This window comes from Lepisma saccharinum, chromosome 8 (assembly GCF_977018435.1).
Source record: "Lepisma saccharinum chromosome 8, izLepSacc3.1, whole genome shotgun sequence".
In the NCBI taxonomy this organism is placed as follows: domain Eukaryota; kingdom Metazoa; phylum Arthropoda; class Insecta; order Zygentoma; family Lepismatidae; genus Lepisma; species Lepisma saccharinum.
Genome location: NC_139236.1, coordinates 79,617,476 through 79,641,078, shown reverse-complemented (window position 1 = coordinate 79,641,078; position 23,603 = coordinate 79,617,476). Strand labels below are relative to the sequence as shown.

Below are 23,603 nucleotides of genomic sequence, written 5' to 3'. Positions count from 1 at the left end.
CCAGACGGCCCTCAATGAAATGTGTAATGCTGGAACACGAAACAGGCTGCTCTGTTAAAGGGAAGGAGAAATCTCGATAAACGTCTGGTTTCTGGTCTGTTGCAACCATTTTGCAATGTTGGAAACTTATTCCCGGTTTGGTATTTGAAGAATTTCCAGTTGGGGGATTGTTGAAGCATGGAGATTCTACTGTATAAGATATATCCCCCCAATAGTGAAAAAAAGCAAGCAGGGGGATAATTACCCCCATCCCCCCCTTCAAATACCACCCTGCGTGTTCTGCATTTCAGGTGAGAAGCCCCACGTGCTCACGTGCTAAAATTCAGGGAGTTTCTGCGATCATGTGGTATTTGCTGTTCGATTGTTGTCAGGTGCAGCCGGAATGCTATCGTCTTTCGTCTTTTGAAATAAAAGAGGAAAAAGGAAGGTTTCATTACTTTTCTACCTCAAGAGCAAAATATTAACTTGTAATTCGCAATTGTTGTACTTCTACAATAATGATTCATTTGTCCACGTTTTATGCTAAATGTTGCAAGAAACGTACAACGAAATGGCTTCCTACGATTTCACTGCCATGCATTTTCAACCACAGCACGACAGAGCGTTTTTCTTCTTAAGAGAAAAAAAGACATATACCCCGTTTTAGACAAAAGGACAGACTCCCCATTAATTTCATGTGAAATTATTCCAAATTTACTTTATTTTTAAAAAAATAATTGTAATAATTAAAAAGTGAATAAATGAAGATTTTCGTAAAATCTAAGAAATTACAGACGACGAGTAATTATCGTCGATTAAGAGGAAATGTGCATGATGAAGAATACAAGTTTGGCCAAGATAACCTAAGATCCATAGGCGTGCGCACAGGGGGGAGGGGGCAATTGCCCCCCTAATCACGGATGTTCGCAGATTTTTTTCCACGAGGGACAATCAAGGTATTTTTCCATGGGGCATATTATCCCGATAATAGTGTTGCCCCCATCAAAAAGCACCACTTGAATTTGAAATTATCGCATTCCTGCGTCTCCATTACATAACAATTAATGTAAATTACTGTGAATGAAATCAAATTATACGTGTGAAATGTATACTTTTAGGTTGACATTCGTTTTCGAAAGGGGGAGGTGTACCCATCCTTGCCCTCCCTTCCTGACGTTCCTTGCCCCTACATTACATTATTACTTTCACCTAGAAATTTAGTGTAGAGGAATCTTATTGCTGTTATTTAACAATATTATACTCCTAAAGAAAATGAAGTATTTTCAAGCCAGTGAACTTTCAAATAATCTTCGGGGGAAGGGGTGCAGTGAAGCAACCAGGGGGGGGGGGGGGCAGGGGAGCATTGCCTTTTCCCAACCTTGGACGGAAATCAATTCTAGGAGGGGCAACATTGAAATAATAGAAAGCAAGACTAGCACAATCTAAGAGTAGCAGGACAAGAGGATACTCAAAATGGAATTAGTTTTGACGTCTTTCTTGCATTATTTCTTCCAGACGACCAGGCGCGCAGGGGGGAATAGAGGGGCAACTGCCCCCTCGACTTCCAAATTTTATACAAATAAAAATACATTTCGTAAAATTTTCTTCCCCCGTTCGCTCGCAATATCTGCTTTTCTTACGGTATTGTGAAGTTCACAGGTGTAGCTAGGGGGTGGCGAGAGTTGTCCCTGGGCGTCGAACTATGTGAATGAGAAAAAATTTGGAATAGAATGCCATGGAGTCCCATGATTTTTTTGCCCCCGATTAAATCAATACTGTTTTGAATTTGCATCGAAAAATTTTCTTCCTCGCTTCCCTCGCAATTTTATTATTTTCTGTAATGCATTGTGAATTACCACAGAGAGAATTAAAAACAACGAAGAACTTCAGACACTTGCTGCTACGACAGTTTGGTTTGGAGGAAAAGGAGCGCGCATATTTCAAAGACAATTTATATCATTTTTGCTGTTGGTTTGTTGTGGGGCGGATGAAATGATCATGTAATATATGTAAATAATGTTACATATATTGCATACACACACGCACACATATACCCATCAATGTAAAAAAACTAAAAGAGTGAGATGAAATTAGTTTTTTCTTCCCCGACTGAACTTTCATCAAGGTTTTTTTGCCGCCACCCTCCCCCCCTAATAGAGGGTCTGCGGCTGCGCACGTCTATACCGCGTTTGTTACAACCTGTCCCGGTTATCGCGCTAGCTGGTCGCTGGCTTTTCTCCGTGCTGGGGAAAGTCAAAGCCAGGCAGCCAATTAAAATAGGCAACGTCACAACAGCGTCTACGTAAGCGCCTCTCTTCTGGCTTCCATTCGCTCCTCGCTGCCCAGCAGACGATTTTTTCCTCGTTTCTCATTGGCACCGAAACTGTCGAGCGATCGCTGGCGCGGGAAACGGGACAGGTTCTAACAAACGTGGTATAGGCTAAGATCCTATGCTCTGGAATCCTCATCTGACGAAGAAAGCGTGGACTCACGATTTGGAAAGGAATTGAAATGTTTAGAATTCTTGTAATACTGGGAAAATAAAACATCCTGGACAGTTAGAAGTTGTGCACCATACAAGTGCATGCACATTGTATGGTGAGCGAAGGGGAATATAAAGAACTATGAATAAGCCTGGGAGAAATCTGAAATACTACCCTATAACTACACAGCACAGGCTCACAATTGCCGCTAATGGACTGACTTCACAATTTCCATCCACCTAATACGTCCAAGGGAGTCGCATAGTAAGGTAGATTGGGTACATTTTTCCAAATGTCATGCCAAACCTTTCCAAAGTCTTCAACGATTATCGGAAACTGAGTCTCGGTCTCATCTCAACAAGTCTAGACTTAGAAGGTCGTCGCGGTGTGGGTGTCGTCAATTTTTTTCTAGCCCATTTATAAAACTTGAATAGTAGAAATAATAATTATTATTATATCATTGGGGAGAGACTTCTACTCGATCCACTAAATGAGTGAATATCCAGCACAAATGTTTTTTTAATTATTATTATTATTATTATTTACATTTCATACAGTTAATGTATTGAAATGCAGTTATTATATTTTGCTATTAACTTTTACACACCTCGTCCAAGAATAAGCTCTGAAAGTTACGGGGAAATTTCTTTCCTAATGTTTATGTTGTTTGACTTCAACAAATAAACTTAATTTTTGCATTTGTTACAACTGTAAAAACATAGATTCTTTGGAGCAAATGGCAGAATATGAAACTATAATCTGGTTCCTGTATTTTACACTATATTTCCGATCTAAAGCAGTTTTAATTTTAGTTTTTTTTCTGTTTAAATAACTCAACTTTATATCTGTTATTAACAATAAAATCAATAAGCTTTCTGCTTGTTCGTAACTTGAACTTAAGGGAATGACGGACTAGTTCATACCCTGACACTCATGCCGCCCGGCATCATATCTAGAGAAAATATTAGACGAAAGGTGTGGAAATATCATCTCGAGTTCAAGCACCTACCCCATAGCTTTGGCTCGCCCTATAGACGGCGGGGCATCTACTAGGAATTCCATGAATTCTAAGAAACACGACAATGGAACCCAATGAACAGGTTTTCTCCTACTAAGAAGGATGATACAAAAGGCTCCGTGACGTCTGTGCGGCACAAAGCGTCGACAGATAGCCTCTCCCTGGGGAATCTGGATTGACTCAGCACTTCGTGGAAAACCAGACGGGGAGATGGGGGTAAGGAAAATATACTTACAAGAATTCGTTCCAAAAATCTCTTTTTTAAAAAAATAAGTCGTATTATAATAACGAATAATTTTCAACACATACAAATAACAAACTATCTTCCTTGATAGACAAAAATTACGTAGAACAACAACTCAAGCAATGGAAATGTCATTCCTCGAACTAATTGCATGCCTCATATCTTGACCTTTACCTTCGGAAGCCAAGGGCGTTGGCAATGTTTTTCCAAAGGGGTCAATTACCCCATATCAAACATACGTGTTCGATTTATTTCTTTTCCTCGGGGCTCAAGGTAAATTATACAAAAATAACAAATTCAACACGTGCATTATTGTTAGTGTTACATACAAACGTAAAAAAAACGTTATTTTTAGTTTCAAATCAACCACTTAATCATATTTAAACACTGAGCAGTTGCTCTGAACTTCTCTAAAGGTCCGAGTTCACAATGCATGCACAACAATAAGTTCCGCAAATTCAGTATTCTTCGTTCTGAATATATTGTCATGCCGTACTAACAAATGTATCTTATACCCAGCCTCCGCATTTAAAGTGACGCAGTTCTAACTAAAAACTAAATAAGGTTATACCAACGAGTCCGTAGAGCGACGAAAAACTAGAAGTAGGCAGTCTATTGTTTAAGATAATTAGATTCCGTGCTCCGTATTTCTGATAGCAGGCGAATGAGCGCATGCGTAGGCACCATCTGCCTGTGCAGCTGCAAGTTGTCCCTCCAAATCGACTATTTCCTACATTCCAATGAGGTGAGACAAGGAAGTGATTATGGCATTTCATACTTCATTAAACTGTATTTATACATTATAAATCGTTGTGAACGAACATTTGACCACATCTGTTCACCACAAATACATTATTTTACATGCGCTCTTATGGAATTTCGTTCTTTTACCTGTTATTTCTGCTGAGTAATAAGTTCAATACGGCGCATCAGCCACTCTAACGACATCCAATCTTTTTGGATTATACCTATACGTGGCCCCGAAGTGCGGCAATTTCCAACTTTTGAACGCATACCTTTTTAAGATTTTTCGTGCGAAATATACTGGCATGACGAACGCGTTTTTTGATAACCTTGTATAGTTCTTGAAATTCACATTCACAAACTACTTAACCTTTCATCAGACCTCAACGGATTGAACTGAACTACATGACCACTTAAATACGATTTCGGGTCGTTCGTAACAAAAATATAAATAGTGACGCCAGGCTTACTGTATGGGAGTCCACCTTTATTCTTAATTGCTGATAACATCTGCTGCCAAGCGACAGCAAAAGACTTGCCTAAAAGCTATTTGGCGTCCATCCAATTTCAGCTGGCGAGGACGATGCAACACAATCTGTAAAAATTCGCCTGCTTGGCTCAATTTTATCACGCCTGGCGCGTCTCTTTCATTCAGTGAGTGGAGCTTTCAGTCCGCTTCAAAATAAAATGTAACATCAAGCCGTTTCACAATTCTTGCACGACCCTTGTTGACTCGTGTTGTTTTGGCAAATGCTGAAAAGACGGTTCTGGGGGGGGGGGGGGGGAATCGCTATTTTTAACGCTGCTGTATGGTTTAGGAGAGTTACAAAGAACCGATGAAGAGACGAGATCCGAGAAAGCCGGTCTTGTTCGTCTACAGACTCGTTCTCGTCTCTGTTCGTATAGAGATAACATGTACGTATGCAAATGTAAAAACAAATAAAACGCTTTATACATGAATAACACATGTAACATACTGAGTGTTCAATCTACTTTCTTCTTGATTTGGTTTATTTTACTTAGCTTTTCTGCCATTTTTGACTAATTGCGAAGATGAGGATGATTGATCGTAATGATGACACTGATGAAAGGGCACTCACACAGAACACCCATGCCCAGGCCGGTATTCGAACCCGGGACCCCTGGCATTGTAGCGCGCTGTGCTAACCACTCTGCCACGGAGGCCGACCCTCCGGAGGGGTATATCAAACTTTACGGAGGGGGAGGGGATGTCATAAGCACAAAGCATAATACTAATAAAGCAATACTAATATTAAGTGTCATTAGGTAAATTAACAATCATTATAAACAAACATAAAACTGCTATCTACTTAGTACGCCTGTATAAGTTGCATGGTAAGGCGAATTTACAGGGTTCCTTCAAGAAATCAAAGTGGTGAATGCACTCCCTCCTTAAAATGACTCACGATCGTGATTTTTGTCGTTGAAGAACGATATATCATACTTTGTATCTTGCCCTCCGTAGAACGCAGTTATGTAATATCCATCTTTACAATTCTAGCCTCGTCCGAAAAAAAAAACCTTGTGTACGCTAGTGTGCCAGTTTCCGAGAAAATTAATGCAGTACACACGCACACACACACAAATAATAAAGGGCTTGTAATGCTAGACATTTTCTATTCTTTCCTCATCTCTTAACATATTCTTGATATAGGCCTAATTTATTAGTTATTATTATGGTTTATTGTTTTTATTACATGTAAGACGCTTGATAAGCGTGGGAGAACCCCTCCCAAAATATACCTGTATTTCTATATACGTGTGGGTGTATAATTTTATAAAGGTAGTGAGTGATTTCTGCTATAACCTTTTCAAGCTTTCCCATTGGATGTTAGCTTTTTGGGGTAGTAAATAAGGTATGGTGGTTAAGTTAGGCTTGGTTCTCTTAGAAGACGACGAAGAAAAATACCGACCTTTTATAAAAGAAGCAAAGCATTGTATTCAGTGTGTGCAGATCATCATATCAGTTGAATCACCGAAAATAAGCACTTCAGTGGTTAAGCTACATGGGAGTTTTTTATTCCTGCCGGTAGAGGGTGACACAAGACAAAGCAGGAAACCCTCATCATCATGATCGCACGACAGATTGCCACCAGGGCTCGATTTCGTCCTTCGCTGACGTCACTTGTTCCACGTAACTCGTGACCTTGAAATACTGAAGGAGGGTGTAACAAGCCGGGAGGGGAGAAGCAGGTAGTTGATATGTCAAACCACCTGTTGCAGGCAAGCAAGCTTTTCTCCAACAGGCCACGCGAATGGAAACCGCTGGCTGATCTATGCAACTGGTATACAGCAGTTACGAAGTGTTAATTTAATAAACAATATACATTTAAAGATACGTAATTTAAAAGAGAAAATGGTTATTTAATCGACAAGTTATCGTGTCCCTTGTACACGACTTTCATGAATTACTTAATTTCTATTTCATCAATTTTGGGTCGCTTTTGTACTTGTTGGGTTAATCATGAGGACGCATCACGAACCAATAAAATGAATGTTGGCACAAACACACTTGTGCATCCATGACTGAGGCAAGTTCGAACCTGGGACGTCTGGCATTATAGCGTGTTATGCTGACCACTAAGCTACACGCAGGTCTGCTTAATTCCATCTCATCAACGCGATGGAACTACCCTGAGCACAGAATAGCTCTGAAACGGGACTTTTGAAAGGGTTCTTACTTGTACCTTGCTACCCTGCTTCGGTTCGGAAAATGAAACAACCTACTAGGTGCACAAGCCTACCGGCGTTTTATCCACGCAGATTACTGCTTTTAAAGAAGTTGCAAAAATGGTACCAGAATGTAATAAATGGTGGATGAGGAATTTCTTCTTGCTGTGGGGGAAAAAATGCAACGTGCCATAGCATTACTAACGCGTTATTATCGCAACAAGTTGGACGCAGCGATATTATATTGGTCTGGAGATACGAGACTTGTCTCGGTCTCCTCTCGTCTCGAAATAAACAGTATAAACGAAACATACACCGTGGCACAAACTTCCACAGCGTATGTATGTAATCAAAACAAACATTTTTTTCGCAATAAAATTTTCCCTCCCTGGCGGCTCGTTTCGACGCTACGAACCCTCTAAAAACTTAATTATATCCTGAATATATGCAACTACGCAGCATAGGTTCACAACTGCCACTAACGTATTGTGACTTAGCAATTTCTATAAACAAAATACATATATTACTTATCTACTAATAATCAGGTAGATATTCACTTGCTATGTCTGAAGAAGTCGAATCGTACAGTAAGTTCGGATTAAGTGCATTTTTCAGTATAATACCAGTCTCGAACAAAATCGAGTGTCTCGATCTCGTAAGTCTCGAAGGGTTTGGTCTCGTTCTCGTCTCGATTTTTTTAACTCCGTCTCGGTAACATCCCTTTTCTCCGGAGGAGCTTCAGCTGCTGCTAGTCTCCGCAGCTGTGGGTATGTATACCTGGATGTATTTGGAGATGAACTGCAGAAGAATTGGCAACCAATAGACAGTTTGATAAAGACTGACTGACATGCTCTCATGACGAGATGTGTTAAAAAAAATATTATTACCTCTCATTACTTGGAATTTAAAAGTATTGCATAAATCACAATTTTGCTCTGAAACGGGATTCTTGCTTGCACCTGGCTACCCTGCTTCAGTTCAATGGCACACTGTTACAGTTATTTGTAATATATAACGTGAATAAATCAAGGTATTTGTTTTGTTGATACGCTAAAACAAATTTATCATGTTTTCCATATATTAAGATACCTTGGGTTTTCCTACTATAGAAAGTATTTTAAGTGATATAGGATTCTGCTGTATCTAATTACAAATTGTTGCAAATCATTCTGCAATACAAGAGCTGCATGTTACAAAATGTGCAGAAAGACATTGTAGATAGTCCTAGATAGTAATTTAAAAGTAATTATGTTAAGATATTACGGACTGTACACGTTCAGAAGGAGGAAATCTTGAAGAAATTGAAGCAAAATTATCATTGACGTCAATAGCCCAGCAGACAATAAGATAAAAAACTTTCAAAGTACAGTTTAAAAGAGATGAAACTTCATTTTAAGCGAACTGCAGTCTAAACACAAAGCTTTGCAAAAAATATTGATAGTAAGGGTATAATACAAAGTATCAACACGATTGAACAGCCCACGATGACGTCACGAAACATTACATGGAGCCACCTGGTATGCAAGTTTAACACTAGTGTTGTTGCAAACCTCTCAACCAACCAATTCTTACCGCTGGAGTGACAGTTGAATGAAAATAATGTGGAGACACGTTTTAATCTGTAAGATTGTGCTCTTTGTAACCACATACCCATTAGCAAAGTAAATTTGTTTTATTTTGCCTGAGCTACCGACCATTTCACGCATTTCCGTTCAAAAGATGCAAAATGGAAATATTAGATTTAAAAAGTTGTAATGCTACCACCATGTTTGGTAATATCTGAATAGAATATGTAAGCACTGCATGGAACAAGTTTTCTCATAGTAAGTTAATTCAAAATACGCGAACGCTGTTTCTGTTGCAATTGTATCAGAAAAGTTTAAAGTATTTTAATTCAATTGTGAATATGAGCATGTCTTATCTATACTCTCTGGGTGGTTAAATCTGAAGTTTGGAGTTTGTCGGCAATAAAGTGTGAAACAAAAAGAAACATAAATAAATAAAAGTGATTGTGTAGTTTCAGACATAGGCTACAAAATGTCTCAATACGTTACAAGAAGTGTTGTTTAATGGTAGCTACCAAGGCACAATGCAGTGGGATGCACAAGTATTGCGCTGCAAATTTTACATGGCTATTTTCATTAATGTTCCTCTTGCATCCTACCTGTATTTAAATGGTAACACTGTTGAACCTTGTTGCCATGTTAATAAAACATTCTATAATTCCATTTATTGTGAATCTTCGTCTGAAGAAGACCCTGTTAGAGGGTGAAAACGTTACGTTTTAGTGTATATTTTTATACAATAAATCTTGCCTTGATCAGCATTTGAATGCTTTACTGTATTTATAAAGACTGGATTTTTGGAAAAAATTGTCAGCAGCTTGTTTCAAGCTCTCTTTGCATAAAATAAAGATAATAAACATAGTGATGGACAATTTGCTTGGTAATACTTGTGCATTTAATTTTGCAAAGTATCGAGAGAATAGAGCAAAATAAAGTGACAAAATCAGAAATTATAGTCGGTAAATTTTCTCTTGTTACTGAGGTTGTAAGTTTTACTTTGAATTACAGTAAAACTTCGAATTTTTGGGACATTCCATGTCAAAGTGCGCCTGAATCTCAATTTTTTATATTAAATGAAATGTTGTAACTTTATTCTATCTTGTGAGTCAACAATCTAGATTTGTCACTTTGATAAAAAAAATCAAGTATTACACACAATTAAGTTAGAAGGTATTTTATACATTGAACATTTATTTTAACCTTTTGATTTAGTTTTGTTTTATATTGTGTACCACCCGTGACACAAAAAAACAATTAATTTATCCACTAAAATATTAAAAGGTCAATTACCTTCTCTCACTGACTTAAATATTTTTTTTTTCATAATTTGAAAATTCAAAGAAATTAAAATAAATGTCTTATTAAGTAAAGAGGCAGTGTTTTACCTGTCCCACCCAATTGTTCACTTATAGCTATCAATCTGGGAAAGTATTTTAAGGGTAGATGTTTAATTAATAGTGTTTAGTTTCATAATTCATTGCACAGAAACTGAAAAAAGTTGCTTATTAATTATCAGTAGAATAATTACTTTAATGTCAAAATTGTAGTCTGGGCGTCCTACCGATGACAATGGAATGAATGCCTCACTCATGTCAATGAGAAAATATTATTTTTTCTTGACAATGTCAATCACACACAGTTCATGCATCCACCCACCACGTTCTACGAGTTCTATAAGATAACTGTAAGATGTGGTAGCTTTATTAGCGATAACGTTATGCAATGATGTCAGTTTTCCTCCATGCGATTAGAATTAGTAAACCGTTTATTACAGTGCTTTCATAATACCTTGCACTCATTCTCCCACCCTCACACACGCACGCTAAACAAATAAAACGTACACATAATTATCTTCCTCGGAAACCACCTTTACCGCGAAACCTTGCGGGTGGAGCATATGCAGCAAAACAAACAATTCCGAAAACAAAAAAAAATCAAGAGGGATTCCTCAACCCACTTCCGTCCTTGACCCTCACCGGTCCCTGGGAAACACCGCGATGACGTCACCGTCAGGGTGATTAAGGTTTAAATGCGTCAAGAGCTTGAGCATGAAAACAGTAATTTTCAAGGGCGAAGAACCTCTCTTTTTCCCGGTAAAGAGGAGACAGGATTTGCGACACGAGGCCGGCTCGTCCTAATGGAATAACAACCACTCCACGGGGTTCGAAATCGGCGACTCTCTCGCTAGTTTCCGCGCGATTACGCAAGCACGAGAAACGCATTTGGCTTTTTCCACGAAACAAGCATGCGCAAACCTTAAAAAAGTTTGTTGTTAGCTTTTGTCGCCACAAGTGGTTTCGTTCGGCCTGACTCGTCGCCAGATTTTGACGTTGCCTTGAACGTCATACCAGTTATACACGTCATTACCTTTTTAGTTACGGGGGAGTGGGCCATGGCAAATAATACAAAAATGCCCTATCGTACACATTTCTGAGATTAACGGGGGCGCATCCCCCTGCCCCCTCCGCTTACGACGCCCGTAATACCAGCGTCAAATCGCACCCAGAAGCTTTTTTATGCACAGATTGGGACTGCAGTTTAAAGTGCGGTCCGAACCACTATGTGCCTCCACCGGGTATCGAACCGGTTATCCCTTGATTACAAGGCGACGACGATACGATTACACCATTCGGTGACCAACAACGGTGTATGCACTCATTATACAGGGTGGAATTCGCTCAAGGCACTCAAATGTCAATCTTTACCCCATGTATTACACAACGGGTTGCATTTGTGCAGATTAATGAAGCTCTAGCGTATAGACCACAGCCAGTGGTGGGTTCTTGCGTACTCCACATATGTTTTTGTGACTCTCTCTTCATCCATCTCGTCTCATCACCATACATTCCCATCGTCGCGATTAGCCAAAATTTGTAGAAAATCGACGTGTAAGGTAAACTAAAATTAAAAACAAGTATCATACAGGATACTGCGCTGCGACACAGACCAACTTTGAAAGAGTGTACAGAAGGACAAAATGAACCATTTCTCTTAATATTTTGCACTCAGGCCTCGTTTCGATGCTACGTGCCCTCGATTTCATTTGATTTTTGTTGTTTAGCGTCGCTTTTCTGCCACTTTTGGCTAATCGCGAAGGTTAGTAATGTTATGGTGAACCTGATGAAGAGAAGCTCACACGAACAACCATGCCCAGACCGTGATTCGAACTCTATACCCCTGACGATACCTCGAAAACGGCACATTCTATAATGTGTGTGCGTGCAGCCATGTGGCACACATCCAGGGTTGCCACGGACATTTATTTTTTCGGCAGGAAAACGAAAACATTTTAGTACGTGACGGATGTTGGCATGGTGTGGTCCCGCTTTCGATTCCCGTTGGAAGCTACTTGTGGAGTCGGGTTGTTTTCGCATCGTCTGCTAGCGATGATTTCTAGCGTCTGTGGCTACTACGCGATTGAATGCTTTGAGAGAGTAACTCGCTCTGAAGCTGCAAATACGGAGCAGCTGCTACGAGAATAATCACACTTTACATGTCATTTTTCCTTAGGCCACTAACATCTAGACAAATACTGATGAGGAAACTCGACCAAGAATGAAGAGGAAACAAACAAGAAGGAATATCTTCATTCGCACGTTGCTATTCAGGAAATTGGACGCAGCTTCAGCAAAAGAGGAAGGAAATCCCACAGATGAAAGAAGAGAGAGGAGGAGATCAAGGTCCCGCAACATTTGTTGAGCTTCTCGCTTGACGAACGAAGACTATGACGTCATTGTATCCACAGTGATGAAGATAAGGTGAGACAAGTGCAGCGACTGTTTGCCGCCACACGATCACGCAATGCCACTAAGCAAGGCCCGGAGCAAAAAATTAACATAAAGGAGAAACGACAAAAAGACGAACTGACGCGAATTTGTACGTAAGAGCATGCAAGTTACGTAAGTTTAGTGCGGACAAAAGGGAGGGAATAGATGTGGCGCCTATCAACCTATTATTGCTTTCCTTACACCCTCTCCCCCATGTCGCCAAGTGAAGCTCTTCTTCCGCTAGCGCAAATCTTTCTTTTAGTGGGGGATACGGAGGATAAATCCCCCCAACGGAAACTTTTCATCGCCGTTAAACGTAAATTATATTGAAGCAAGTAAATGTATGACTGTATTAACGGCTCTCTGTATGTCTTTATAATTTTATTTAATGTACGAGGGAGAGTCAAAAATTACAGGACAGACTGTAAACAGCTCAAATGTACACAATGTTTTTTTTTTACAAAACGACCTCAAGGCCGCAACGCTGATCAAGTGAGCTTCACACAATTTTTGTCAATGGCAGGGTGGAAAGACCTTCGGGGTGAGTGACTGCACATAGATTCCAAATATTCTTGAGGTATGCAGGCACTAACTCAGACTTGAAAATACATGTGGATCAGCAATGGCTCTATGCTAAAATGCAGTAAACGTGTACAAATTTACATGCGGAAATCTACTAGATAAGAAACAAATTAAGGCTTTCATTTGATTATCATACGTACTACAACTCTGCGTTTATGAGTTTCCAACAAAAGGTTTAAGACTTCGTCTTGTGACTAACATAAGACAAACTTAACAGTTATATTGATACACAAAGAATTAAAAAAATGAACATGTCATTATGTTACGCTTACAAAACAACCCTGACCAAAAGTTCCTTCATTGAAAAATATTTCAATTTTAGATAAGACAAGTGTCGAATTTGATTATCTTATGCTGATAAGCCAATATACGAAACGGGGAGTCACCGTGTTTTGTTTTGTATTGTATTTTGTTTTTACTTTGCATAGCTTTTCTTCCTTTTGGTCTAATCGCGACGACCAAGATGAAATATGATTATATGTAATTATTCATTGACACTCATAAAAGAACGGCCATTTCAAGAAGATGGACGTTATCTCATTGACAAATTGTGGGGATTGTTATTTTTAATGTTACAGCTCGCCTACCATTAATGTATATTTGAGCGCCGAACTTCCTGGCAGAGATGTTAGCACGGCACGTTACGGGGTCTTGGGTTCGAATAGGGGCATGGGTGTTCTTTGTGAGTTTCTTCATGAATTTCATCATATCATCACTCATCCTCCTCTTCGCGATTAGCCAAAAGTGGCAGAAAAGCGAAGTAAAATTAATCGAATCCTTCAAAAATATATGACTGACACTTGTGAATTCAAGTTCATTGTTCTGCATTCTGTGTAATATTAATTTATCATTGCATTCTAATATTTGGTTACAAACTGTCCGTACCTATCAAAATCTGTACTGATTCCCAGCGGTATGAATCACTCCTGCGTTTTAAACCACGCATAACAGCTTATCTGAACCTATCTTCCTGACGCCTGGGGAGGGGGGCGGAGTTTTCCGATAAAGAGTTGCACAATTCTCTTGAAGTTTATGTGAAAGGACTTTGAGTTTGACAGTATCGCGTGGAGCAGCCGAACGAAGTTCAAACTGTAGGGCACAACGTTTCTTGGAAAGCAAGTCGTGAACGTTTGCGACTTGATGTTTATCAAGAATTCCAATGCTTATCTACGTTGTTCTTGTTCAAAAAATCTACTTCAGACGACGTTCGATTAGGTGTACCTTACGTGATTATGATTGGATTTGAAATGAAGTGTGCGTTTGCATTCCGCTACAAGTAGATGAGACGCCATTCAGGCCAAAGAGCTTGTAAACAAACACTAGGTCACTAGACGGCGCTGGTGCTTCAGTTGACGCTAAATGAATTAACAACCGAACGACGTGAATGTAAAAACACAGACTAACACAATGGCTACATTTTAGAGCGCAATGAATTGTCATATAAGCAGGGTGGAAATCATTTAAGACTGGTGGGGGGAGAACGATCTTAATATACAAACTCCCTCCCCACACACATACATATAAATTATACGATATACATATTTATGTTATAAATAGTAAAAATAAATTACTAAATTGAAACTATATAATTATAATTATTATTGATATTATAAAGTAGCAAACTACATTCTTGACTAACTAGTTAAAGATGTTAATAAATTATAAAATACGAGTTGAAGTGGTCTTATTATGTGTAAGTTTCTTTAAAGTTTTTGCTTTACGTTAATATATATCAATTAGATTACACAGTTATTATTGTTTTGCATTCTTGTTTTAACTTTATTGTGCGTATTGATGTAGATTTGTTAATAATCTCTTGAGAGAGAAAAAGCATTGAACACTCACAACTACGCTAATTTGTATTCGACATTATTATATTATTCTTAATACAGTATATTATAACGATAAAATCTTGCTAATTATCAGGTAAATCAATTAATCATCGTAATAAGCAATAATATGCATTGGATTGTGGCTGTTCACCGGGAGTTGGACGGCGGAGAGCGAAGGTCTAGCCTGTTTCCCAAGAGAAGAGGCCGAGCCTCGGGTAAAGAAATATAAAAATACAACTTTATTACCAATGGTCAGATTCAACTGAAATTAAAGACAGCCCAGCAGCAGATTATCATCGACGAAATCCCCAAAGTAGAATTTGATAGGAGATAAATTAAGCCCGATATTAAAGGTTAAACAGCTAGACTGGATAACAATAGCTACAGACTCCCTGGCACTGTCTTCGGAACGAACGTGCAGGTTACAATAGGCCCGGTCTTAGGGTAACCTCTCTTCGAGGTGCTTTTGGAGAAGGGTCAAAGAACTCCAAATATACGGGCGAAGATAGCAGGACAAGAGGCTACGATTTGAGGACAATTTATCAACGCTTGGCAAGAGAGGGTACAGTAACGAACCTTTTGAATAGCAAATAAATAGACGCGCAGAGAAGCGGAAGACACCAGTTTTACTCAGATTTTCTTCGGCGTGTTATCATACACAATCTTTCGCGAACCACCCGCTTAAAGTATCCGCTTTGTGTGTCGCACCGTTCCGTGTTGTGTTATTTCGCACGTGTCTGTGTACTATCAAGATGGAGTAGAGACAGAGAAAGGCCCTGCTGGGGGGGCGTCCGACCCAGTTGCCAATCCTTGAAGATGCGGAGATCCAATCTTATCGCCCGGAAGCCATCTATTGACCACGCCGATAAACATCCACGACTCCACCACGAGGACTTCAGTCAGAGCCGACAAAGGTAAGCCAGAATGGACGTGAAAATGGATAAGCTTCGTTAGCCTCGTCGTGACATCCAAGGAGCTCGCTTAATTACATAAAAAATCTCGAACAGACATTGCTTATTACGGTGATTAAATTGCATCAACTATATTTTTAACATATAAAACCGTACAGCTTTCATTTATTCAATTATCCAAAGTATCTAACATTCAGATTGTACGACGCTATAAATTGTCAATATAATAATATAACAGTGATCCTGGTTAACCGCAAAAAGTAACAATATAAAGATTAACATTCAATTACAACAACATAAAAGGAGTAGTGTTTTTGTCGTGCAGGTTAAGCTCCTACCGGAACATGGTTTTTCCATAAATGCAAATGTGAAGGTCAAATTAAGAACAGTTTAAATTAATGTAGCTAACTTTAAACATGCCGCCGAACTATTATTGTACTAATTACTCATGTCTTTTGGATTGCCGAGATACGAATGCGTGTGTGAATGTATGAGTGAAATGGGCAATGATGTAATGTTTATGCATGTGCTCTTTTATAGAAATTACAGTATATATAGAACTAACACTGTGGTGTGATTTGTTCTACCCTATGTAATCTCTGGGGCTCCGACTGATGGCACTTACCCTGGGACAAAAGGTAAATAGGTTATTAATGATTGCCTTTTGTTTATTTGTTTAATTGTTTTGTGGGTCTGACATTACCATTGTAGCGTAGAACCAGAATGACGTCAGGCACGTTAAATAAGTAGACGTCGCGCTACATAATATTTGAAAGTAAAAGTAACTGCTTATCTTTTGTTTGTTGTAACAAAAACTCTCCTCTCCCGAAAATTTTCTGTGGGGGGATTTTTGAGGCCAATATTGTTGGTGGGAGGGAATCCCCCCCCTCCCAGGATTTCGCACCCTGCTATAAAGTGAAATTTGTTGTTGGAGGATATATTTTAAATTTTATTTAGCGCCACTTTGTCACGTTTGGCGAATCGCGACGATGAGGATGAATGATGAAAGGACACCCACAAAGAACACCTTTGCTCAGGCAGGGATTCTAATCCGGGACCCCCGGCGATGTAGCGCGATGTTATAACCATTCCGCCACGGAAGTTTGTGGAGGAGGGTACCTATATTAAGCACGAGGCCCTGTGCTGTGTATAAGGACTAATTAGCTACAAAGTAGCCAGAGATTGGACTTTTGTGACGGAAGGCTCTTTAATTTAATGCAGTTAGTTCACATACTACTCTTATTTTGAAACCATCCCAAAGCTCCAACTGCAACAAAGTGCATCCACATTTCAGCTTATGCACTTTCGAATAACGCTGCTGCATCTATTCTTGGCCCATGGTCGTGGACGTTGAACTACATTCTGTCCGCGTCTGCAATTAGAGTAACAGACATCATGGCGCCAGATACGTCAGGGTTCGTTGTCCCTGTTGAACTAATCATAGAATGAATGGTATTTTACAATTAAGTGTTCCCAGACAGCCAATGCTGCATTTCACCCCTTACCAGGGTAGTTTGTCGAGACGGTGAGATCGGAATTCCCTCTTTGTTACTTATTTCCCCTTTTTTGTTTCAATTCCTGGAATGGGACATTTGCGATCTAGTTAATCTTATCTTTTTTGTCAATCCTGTGAACCATATTCCTACCATTTATAATTTTGAGGCCCGTATGGACTTGAAATTGTATCACACGTTCATTTCATATATATCACTTTGTTTATGAACATTCATTGAACACGTGTAAATGCGTTGACGTTTCAGTGAAGAAACACAGTAGCCACAATGGCCAAAAATAATTAATAAAGTGCATTAAATTCGGTAACTTCGGTCTTTGATTTGTACAAGTGTATGATTTGTAATCTTCCCGAGGGCGTAGCGGAACGCTGTCGCATTGTAATCAAGGAGTCCAGGGTTCGATCACTGTTGCAGACACAATACGCAATGGTTCGTATCCGGCATTAAACTGTATGCTCAGTTCAGATTAGCCTATCTGTGCTAAAAGTGTCTTAAAGCAAACTGACACAAATATTTTTGGACGGATGCAAAATTCCGATAGCGATAAAGGGCTGGAGAGTTAATCATGCGCCCAAGGATAGGGCTTCCAATTTGCACAAATTCTCACATTATAACTCCATTAAGCCTTGTTTCCATGATTATGAAAAACTAAATATGCTGACCAAGGCAGTAATTTATTTTATTAAAAAACATAAACTAACGTAACGTTTCAACCTTCTAGCAAGGTCTTCTTCAGACTCTGTATCAAGTACAAAAGTAACCAGATACAACAAGAAGGGTAATATATATACACAAACATTACTCCCTCCAGACTATTTAGAAAGTTGTTTGGAACTTTCTAGCAGATGACTTTCACTTTCCAACTTTACTTTCACCTAAAAGGCTAAACACTTCCATATAGAATGTGGTTGGACTTTTTAATCTCACGCTCTTTTCCCTTCATTTTTCTTCCTTCTCCTCTCCTCTTTTTCTCTTGTCCTTTCCACTCTTTCCAACATCTTCTTCCATTCCTTGTTTAACTTCAGTCCCCCATTCCAGTTCATTGTGTCTTCTTCGCCTTTCTTCTCTATTTCCTTGGCTTCCTTCCATTTTCTCACTAGCGTTCTCTTCTCCCTTCCTATCTGCTTAGCCTCATCCCACTCTATGTCATGTCCTGTTTCTCTCGTGTGTTTAAATATTGCATTTCTCTCTCTCTTAAGTCGTACATCATCCCTATGTTGTTTCAACCTGTCTTTCAGCCTTTTTTTCGTTTCTCCTATGTACACACTCTGACATTCTTTACATTTTACTTCGTAGATAATCCCTTCTTCTTCCTCTTCTCTGTTTTCCTTTTTCTTGTTAGCATTCCTCGCTATTCCTAAGATGCTTCTTCCTCCCTTCCTGTAAGTTTTAATTCCTGCTTTCCTAAGCACTTTGCATATCTTTTCTGTGGTCTTCCCCATACTCCTTATTCCAAACCTTCTCTCCTCTTTTTCTTTCTCTTCCAATTCTCCCCTGCCCGTTTTCTTACTTCTTCTGTTTATGTCCAGTCTATCCTGCTTCTCATAGCCATTCTTTTCCAGCTGTTTCCATCGGCTATTTATTTTGCCTTCTTTTTCACATTCTTTCATGCATATTTTCTTGATTCTGTCCTCCATATTCTTTATAAAATTTATTTTTGTCACCTCACTTACATCACTTCTTTTGTGGCAGAATACCCCTGCTGCACACTTCTTCTGATGCCAAGCGGTTTCAATTTCTTGTCCTGGGAAAAGGGAAAAGAAAGTGATAGAAAAGGGAGGTGACAAAATGATTCTGTTTTGCAGATATGTGGACGACTGTTTTGGCATATGGAAGGGAACGAAGAGGCAGCTTGACATTTTTGCCAAAGAAATTCAAGATGAAGAAAGAGGGATATTATTGGAACTTGAAATAGAAGAAGAAGACAAGTTAAGCTATCTAGATATATTGATGAAAAGGAAAAGAGGACAAGAAATTGAAACCGCTTGGCATCAGAAGAAGTGTGCAGCAGGGGTATTCTGCCACAAAAGAAGTGATGTAAGTGAGGTGACAAAAATAAATTTTATAAAGAATATGGAGGACAGAATCAAGAAAATATGCATGAAAGAATGTGAAAAAGAAGGCAAAATAAATAGCCGATGGAAACAGCTGGAAAAGAATGGCTATGAGAAGCAGGATAGACTGGACATAAACAGAAGAAGTAAGAAAACGGGCAGGGGAGAATTGGAAGAGAAAGAAAAAGAGGAGAGAAGGTTTGGAATAAGGAGTATGGGGAAGACCACAGAAAAGATATGCAAAGTGCTTAGGAAAGCAGGAATTAAAACTTACAGGAAGGGAGGAAGAAGCATCTTAGGAATAGCGAGGAATGCTAACAAGAAAAAGGAAAACAGAGAAGAGGAAGAAGAAGGGATTATCTACGAAGTAAAATGTAAAGAATGTCAGAGTGTGTACATAGGAGAAACGAAAAAAAGGCTGAAAGACAGGTTGAAACAACATAGGGATGATGTACGACTTAAGAGAGAGAGAAATGCAATATTTAAACACACGAGAGAAACAGGACATGACATAGAGTGGGATGAGGCTAAGCAGATAGGAAGGGAGAAGAGAACGCTAGTGAGAAAATGGAAGGAAGCCAAGGAAATAGAGAAGAAAGGCGAAGAAGACACAATGAACTGGAATGGGGGACTGAAGTTAAACAAGGAATGGAAGAAGATGTTGGAAAGAGTGGAAAGGACAAGAGAAAAAGAGGAGAGGAGAAGGAAGAAAAATGAAGGGAAAAGAGCGTGAGATTAAAAAGTCCAACCACATTCTATATGGAAGTGTTTAGCCTTTTAGGTGAAAGTAAAGTTGGAAAGTGAAAGTCATCTGCTAGAAAGTTCCAAACAACTTTCTAAATAGTCTGGAGGGAGTAATGTTTGTGTATATATATTACCCTTCTTGTTGTATCTGGTTACTTTTGTACTTGATACAGAGTCTGAAGAAGACCTTGCTAGAAGGTTGAAACGTTACGTTAGTTTATGTTTTTTAATAAAATAAATTACTGCCTTGGTCAGCATATTTAGTTTTTCAAATTCTCACATGCAAACCAGCAAAGTTCTCGTTGAACAAATAACACTATTAACTCTTAACATCATGCACAGATCCTTTGAACTTCAGACGCATTTAGCAACATCACAGGCATTGAGAAGGCATTATGTAACTCAAGATATTACGCATCGCCACGCTCGATAGCTGCAGACTACTCAATAACGCAGTATAAGTTATGTCTAGACGAGAATTCTAAACACTACTGAAGATGGGCTTAACCGAAATGCAACTTTTGTTTTAGTCACATTTACCCATCACCGACTTATTCCTTACAAATATTATCACTATCTACTATTTTCATATACACAAATCTACAATGGTAATTAAACCATCAATACTACAACAGATATTACCACAGAGATGCCACTTTCATAGATTTGCTTATAGTTTCATTCTTGATCTTCCAGTAATTCAACGTGACATACAATGTGCACACCAAATAGCAAAAGATATAGTAGGCGAATTGTCAATCACCATTTTTCTTTCAGTCTGTTTTCCACAATATGGTGAATGAATTCAAATAAAAACGTCAGTAAACAGAGAACGTCTGCTTCAAATCAACGGAAGTCCATGTCGAGTAAAAAGAATTAAATTAGCGATGAACAATTTGCTCCTTTTATCTTTGCCGTTGACAAAGCTGTTTTCTTTCGATGTTTTTTTTTTTAGGAACCGACTTGATCTTCTGTTTACTGGTACGTACAGATTGTCAATGTCAGATGCTTCGCTACATGAACTTCGCATTGCGTAAGAAAAACAGGGGATGACCACATCATGGTAATGGACAATTTGACTGGTATTATTTATGTATTCCAGTTTGTGTCTGCACAAGGGCAAAACGGCTACACAAAGTTTGACCGAAGCTGGTTATGACCCACAGCAATGGCATTATGTTATCCAAAAAACGCAGCTTCACGCTGTTAATGAGACCCTAGAGTAGCGTGCTCTACGCCAATCAACAAGTGCATAGAATCATCTCATAGATATGGTCAAGGCATTTATAAAAAAAAACTGATAATTATTTAATACCTATCAGTGTGAAATGAGCATAATATTTATCAGGCAAGAAGGAAATAAATTTCTGATTATCACAAGATAACACTGGAATTCTACGGTAGGCCAGTAGTGTTTAATTGCATTCGGTAATTTTCGTACAGTTGGAGGATTACGAAAATGTGCACAAAATGACAAATCTGTTCTTTTTTAAATTGAGGATTTCCAAGGGAAAACTAATGCAAGTTCAACTGCGCATATTCCAGGATAAAAACCTACATTTACGTCATTTACGACGTTAAGAATAATGATGTATCATGCCCATGAAACACGCCTGTCAACCGCGTAATGCTTCTATAACATACATAATTCTATAGCGAAAAGAAAAGCAATTTCTTGTGAATTGATCCAAGATGGTTATCTATGTATGTCTATGCCAGAACCAAGATAGACCAGTACATAAAGTGCTTTGTCTAAACTTGTAATCTCTAATCTGAATATAAACTTAATTAAAAGGTCTTATATAAAGTTTGCCTAATTTCAAACTAAACTCTAGGTATTTTAATGACCTAACAACAATAGCATGCGTGCTGTCGAGGCTGGTTTTGCTTCATTTATCACGCACAATGCAAGTTCTTACATACAAACAATCAAAATGAGAGTGCTAAACAGCTGCAGTGAGTTCTCCAGACTTTCCCCATGTGATATCAACAAGTTGCGATACTTACTGCACTTCACGTTCCACAGAATACAGCCAGCATCCACTGTCACCATTGTAACACAACATGTTCAGTCAGACAACACAAGTCTCAAGTAAAACACAATCGAAACACAACAAACACTGCACGCCATATTTACGGACCTCTACGCACAACGACACTAACCTCGCCTCCTGCCTGCAACACAGGCAGCGGATCGGCCCCCGCTTGCTTCTCTCTCTCCGCATAGGAGGGGGGAGAGACACCGTAACATTCCCCTACTCTGTAGTTTCTCCCACTCCCCGCTTCTGCGCTCATTTCGGCCAGGCGCTGGCAACACTGCACTCACTTCCTCGACTGAAATGTGTGTTCGTGGAGATGGAAATCGCACTCACAATTAAAAAATACAACGTTTAAAGTGAGCGCCGATCGCTATCACAATCTGAATTAATGTAATGTCACGATTAAAAGGTACTTCTTTTTTTAATTTCACGTGATAAAAATACTTCTAGGTATTCCAACCTGCATCACCAGAATATATTGTGAATTTATGAACAAAAACAGAAATAGAAAATAGTAACATTCAGTTTACGCAATGCGAGCTTGAGGATTGTAGCAAAATGCCAACGAAGAAGATGGCTAACCCCTGCAGAAGCACCAGTACAAATAAATCCCTAAAGTTAAATAAGATGTACGAGAATAGTTAATAAAATAGCGGCAAACAATTTACCTCGTAATATTTACGCATGGTACTGAATAATTTCGCAATGAAGGAGGGTAGGCTATGTATTTTTAAAGCAGTGAATCCTATTTTGCTCCGCGTTCTTCCTTTAAATAAACACAGTGCCAAAATAATATTGAAATATGCCCCTCCCGCCGCAACTGTATGACTACACCCCCCCTTTTCCTGGGCACACCACTGACAATGTAGCCAGAACATAAAAACTACGAAAACACAGTGGGGCTTGACATTATGGACATGGTTGACATTATGGACGAGATATTTGTTAGAATAGTGACTGACATACAATATCCTTGAGGATTATTAGTGGTATCTGGGTAGTTGTAGTTCACACGTGAAGTACAGGGTGTTTATAAAGGTTGTTTAAAACTTCTTACCCCAACAACATGAATTGCAATTGACATAGAAAAGCATTCTGCGGATCATACGAAGAACCAACTAAAAAATTGTCAGATTTTTAATAACCTCTCTTCTCTATTCCAGGTGATAATTTGAAAATGGCGTGGTGTACTGAAACCAATTCGGACACTTAAGTGAACAGGAATGAACAACAACTTCATTCAGATAGGCAGTGTAGTGTGAAGTGAAGCATCATGTAGACCGGTTTCGGTTTGGAGTAAGTGCAGATGATGGTACAAATCGCATACGAGGGTCTTTTCAAGGTTCACCAGAAGTCTCGTACGACACACAACATTCTTCGAAAAGGAAAAGCCTTCTGTTCCTATTACAACTGCCGCCCCCCGTGGCGGAATGGTT

At 39.0% G+C, this 23,603-nt stretch overlaps 1 protein-coding gene across 1 annotated transcript in view; it reads right to left on the bottom strand.

The window, feature by feature from the left end:
• shn (zinc finger protein schnurri) overlaps positions 1-22,297 on the bottom strand; it is a 129,418-nt gene extending 107,121 nt beyond the window's left edge. Inside the window, exon 1 of the mRNA XM_083127893.1 lies at positions 22,136-22,297. Within this exon, the coding sequence (XP_082984019.1) occupies positions 22,136-22,181 (46 nt within the window). The 5' untranslated portion in view covers positions 22,182-22,297. The remainder of the gene's footprint in view (positions 1-22,135) is intronic.
• Between the last annotated feature and the right edge of the window lie 1,306 nt (positions 22,298-23,603).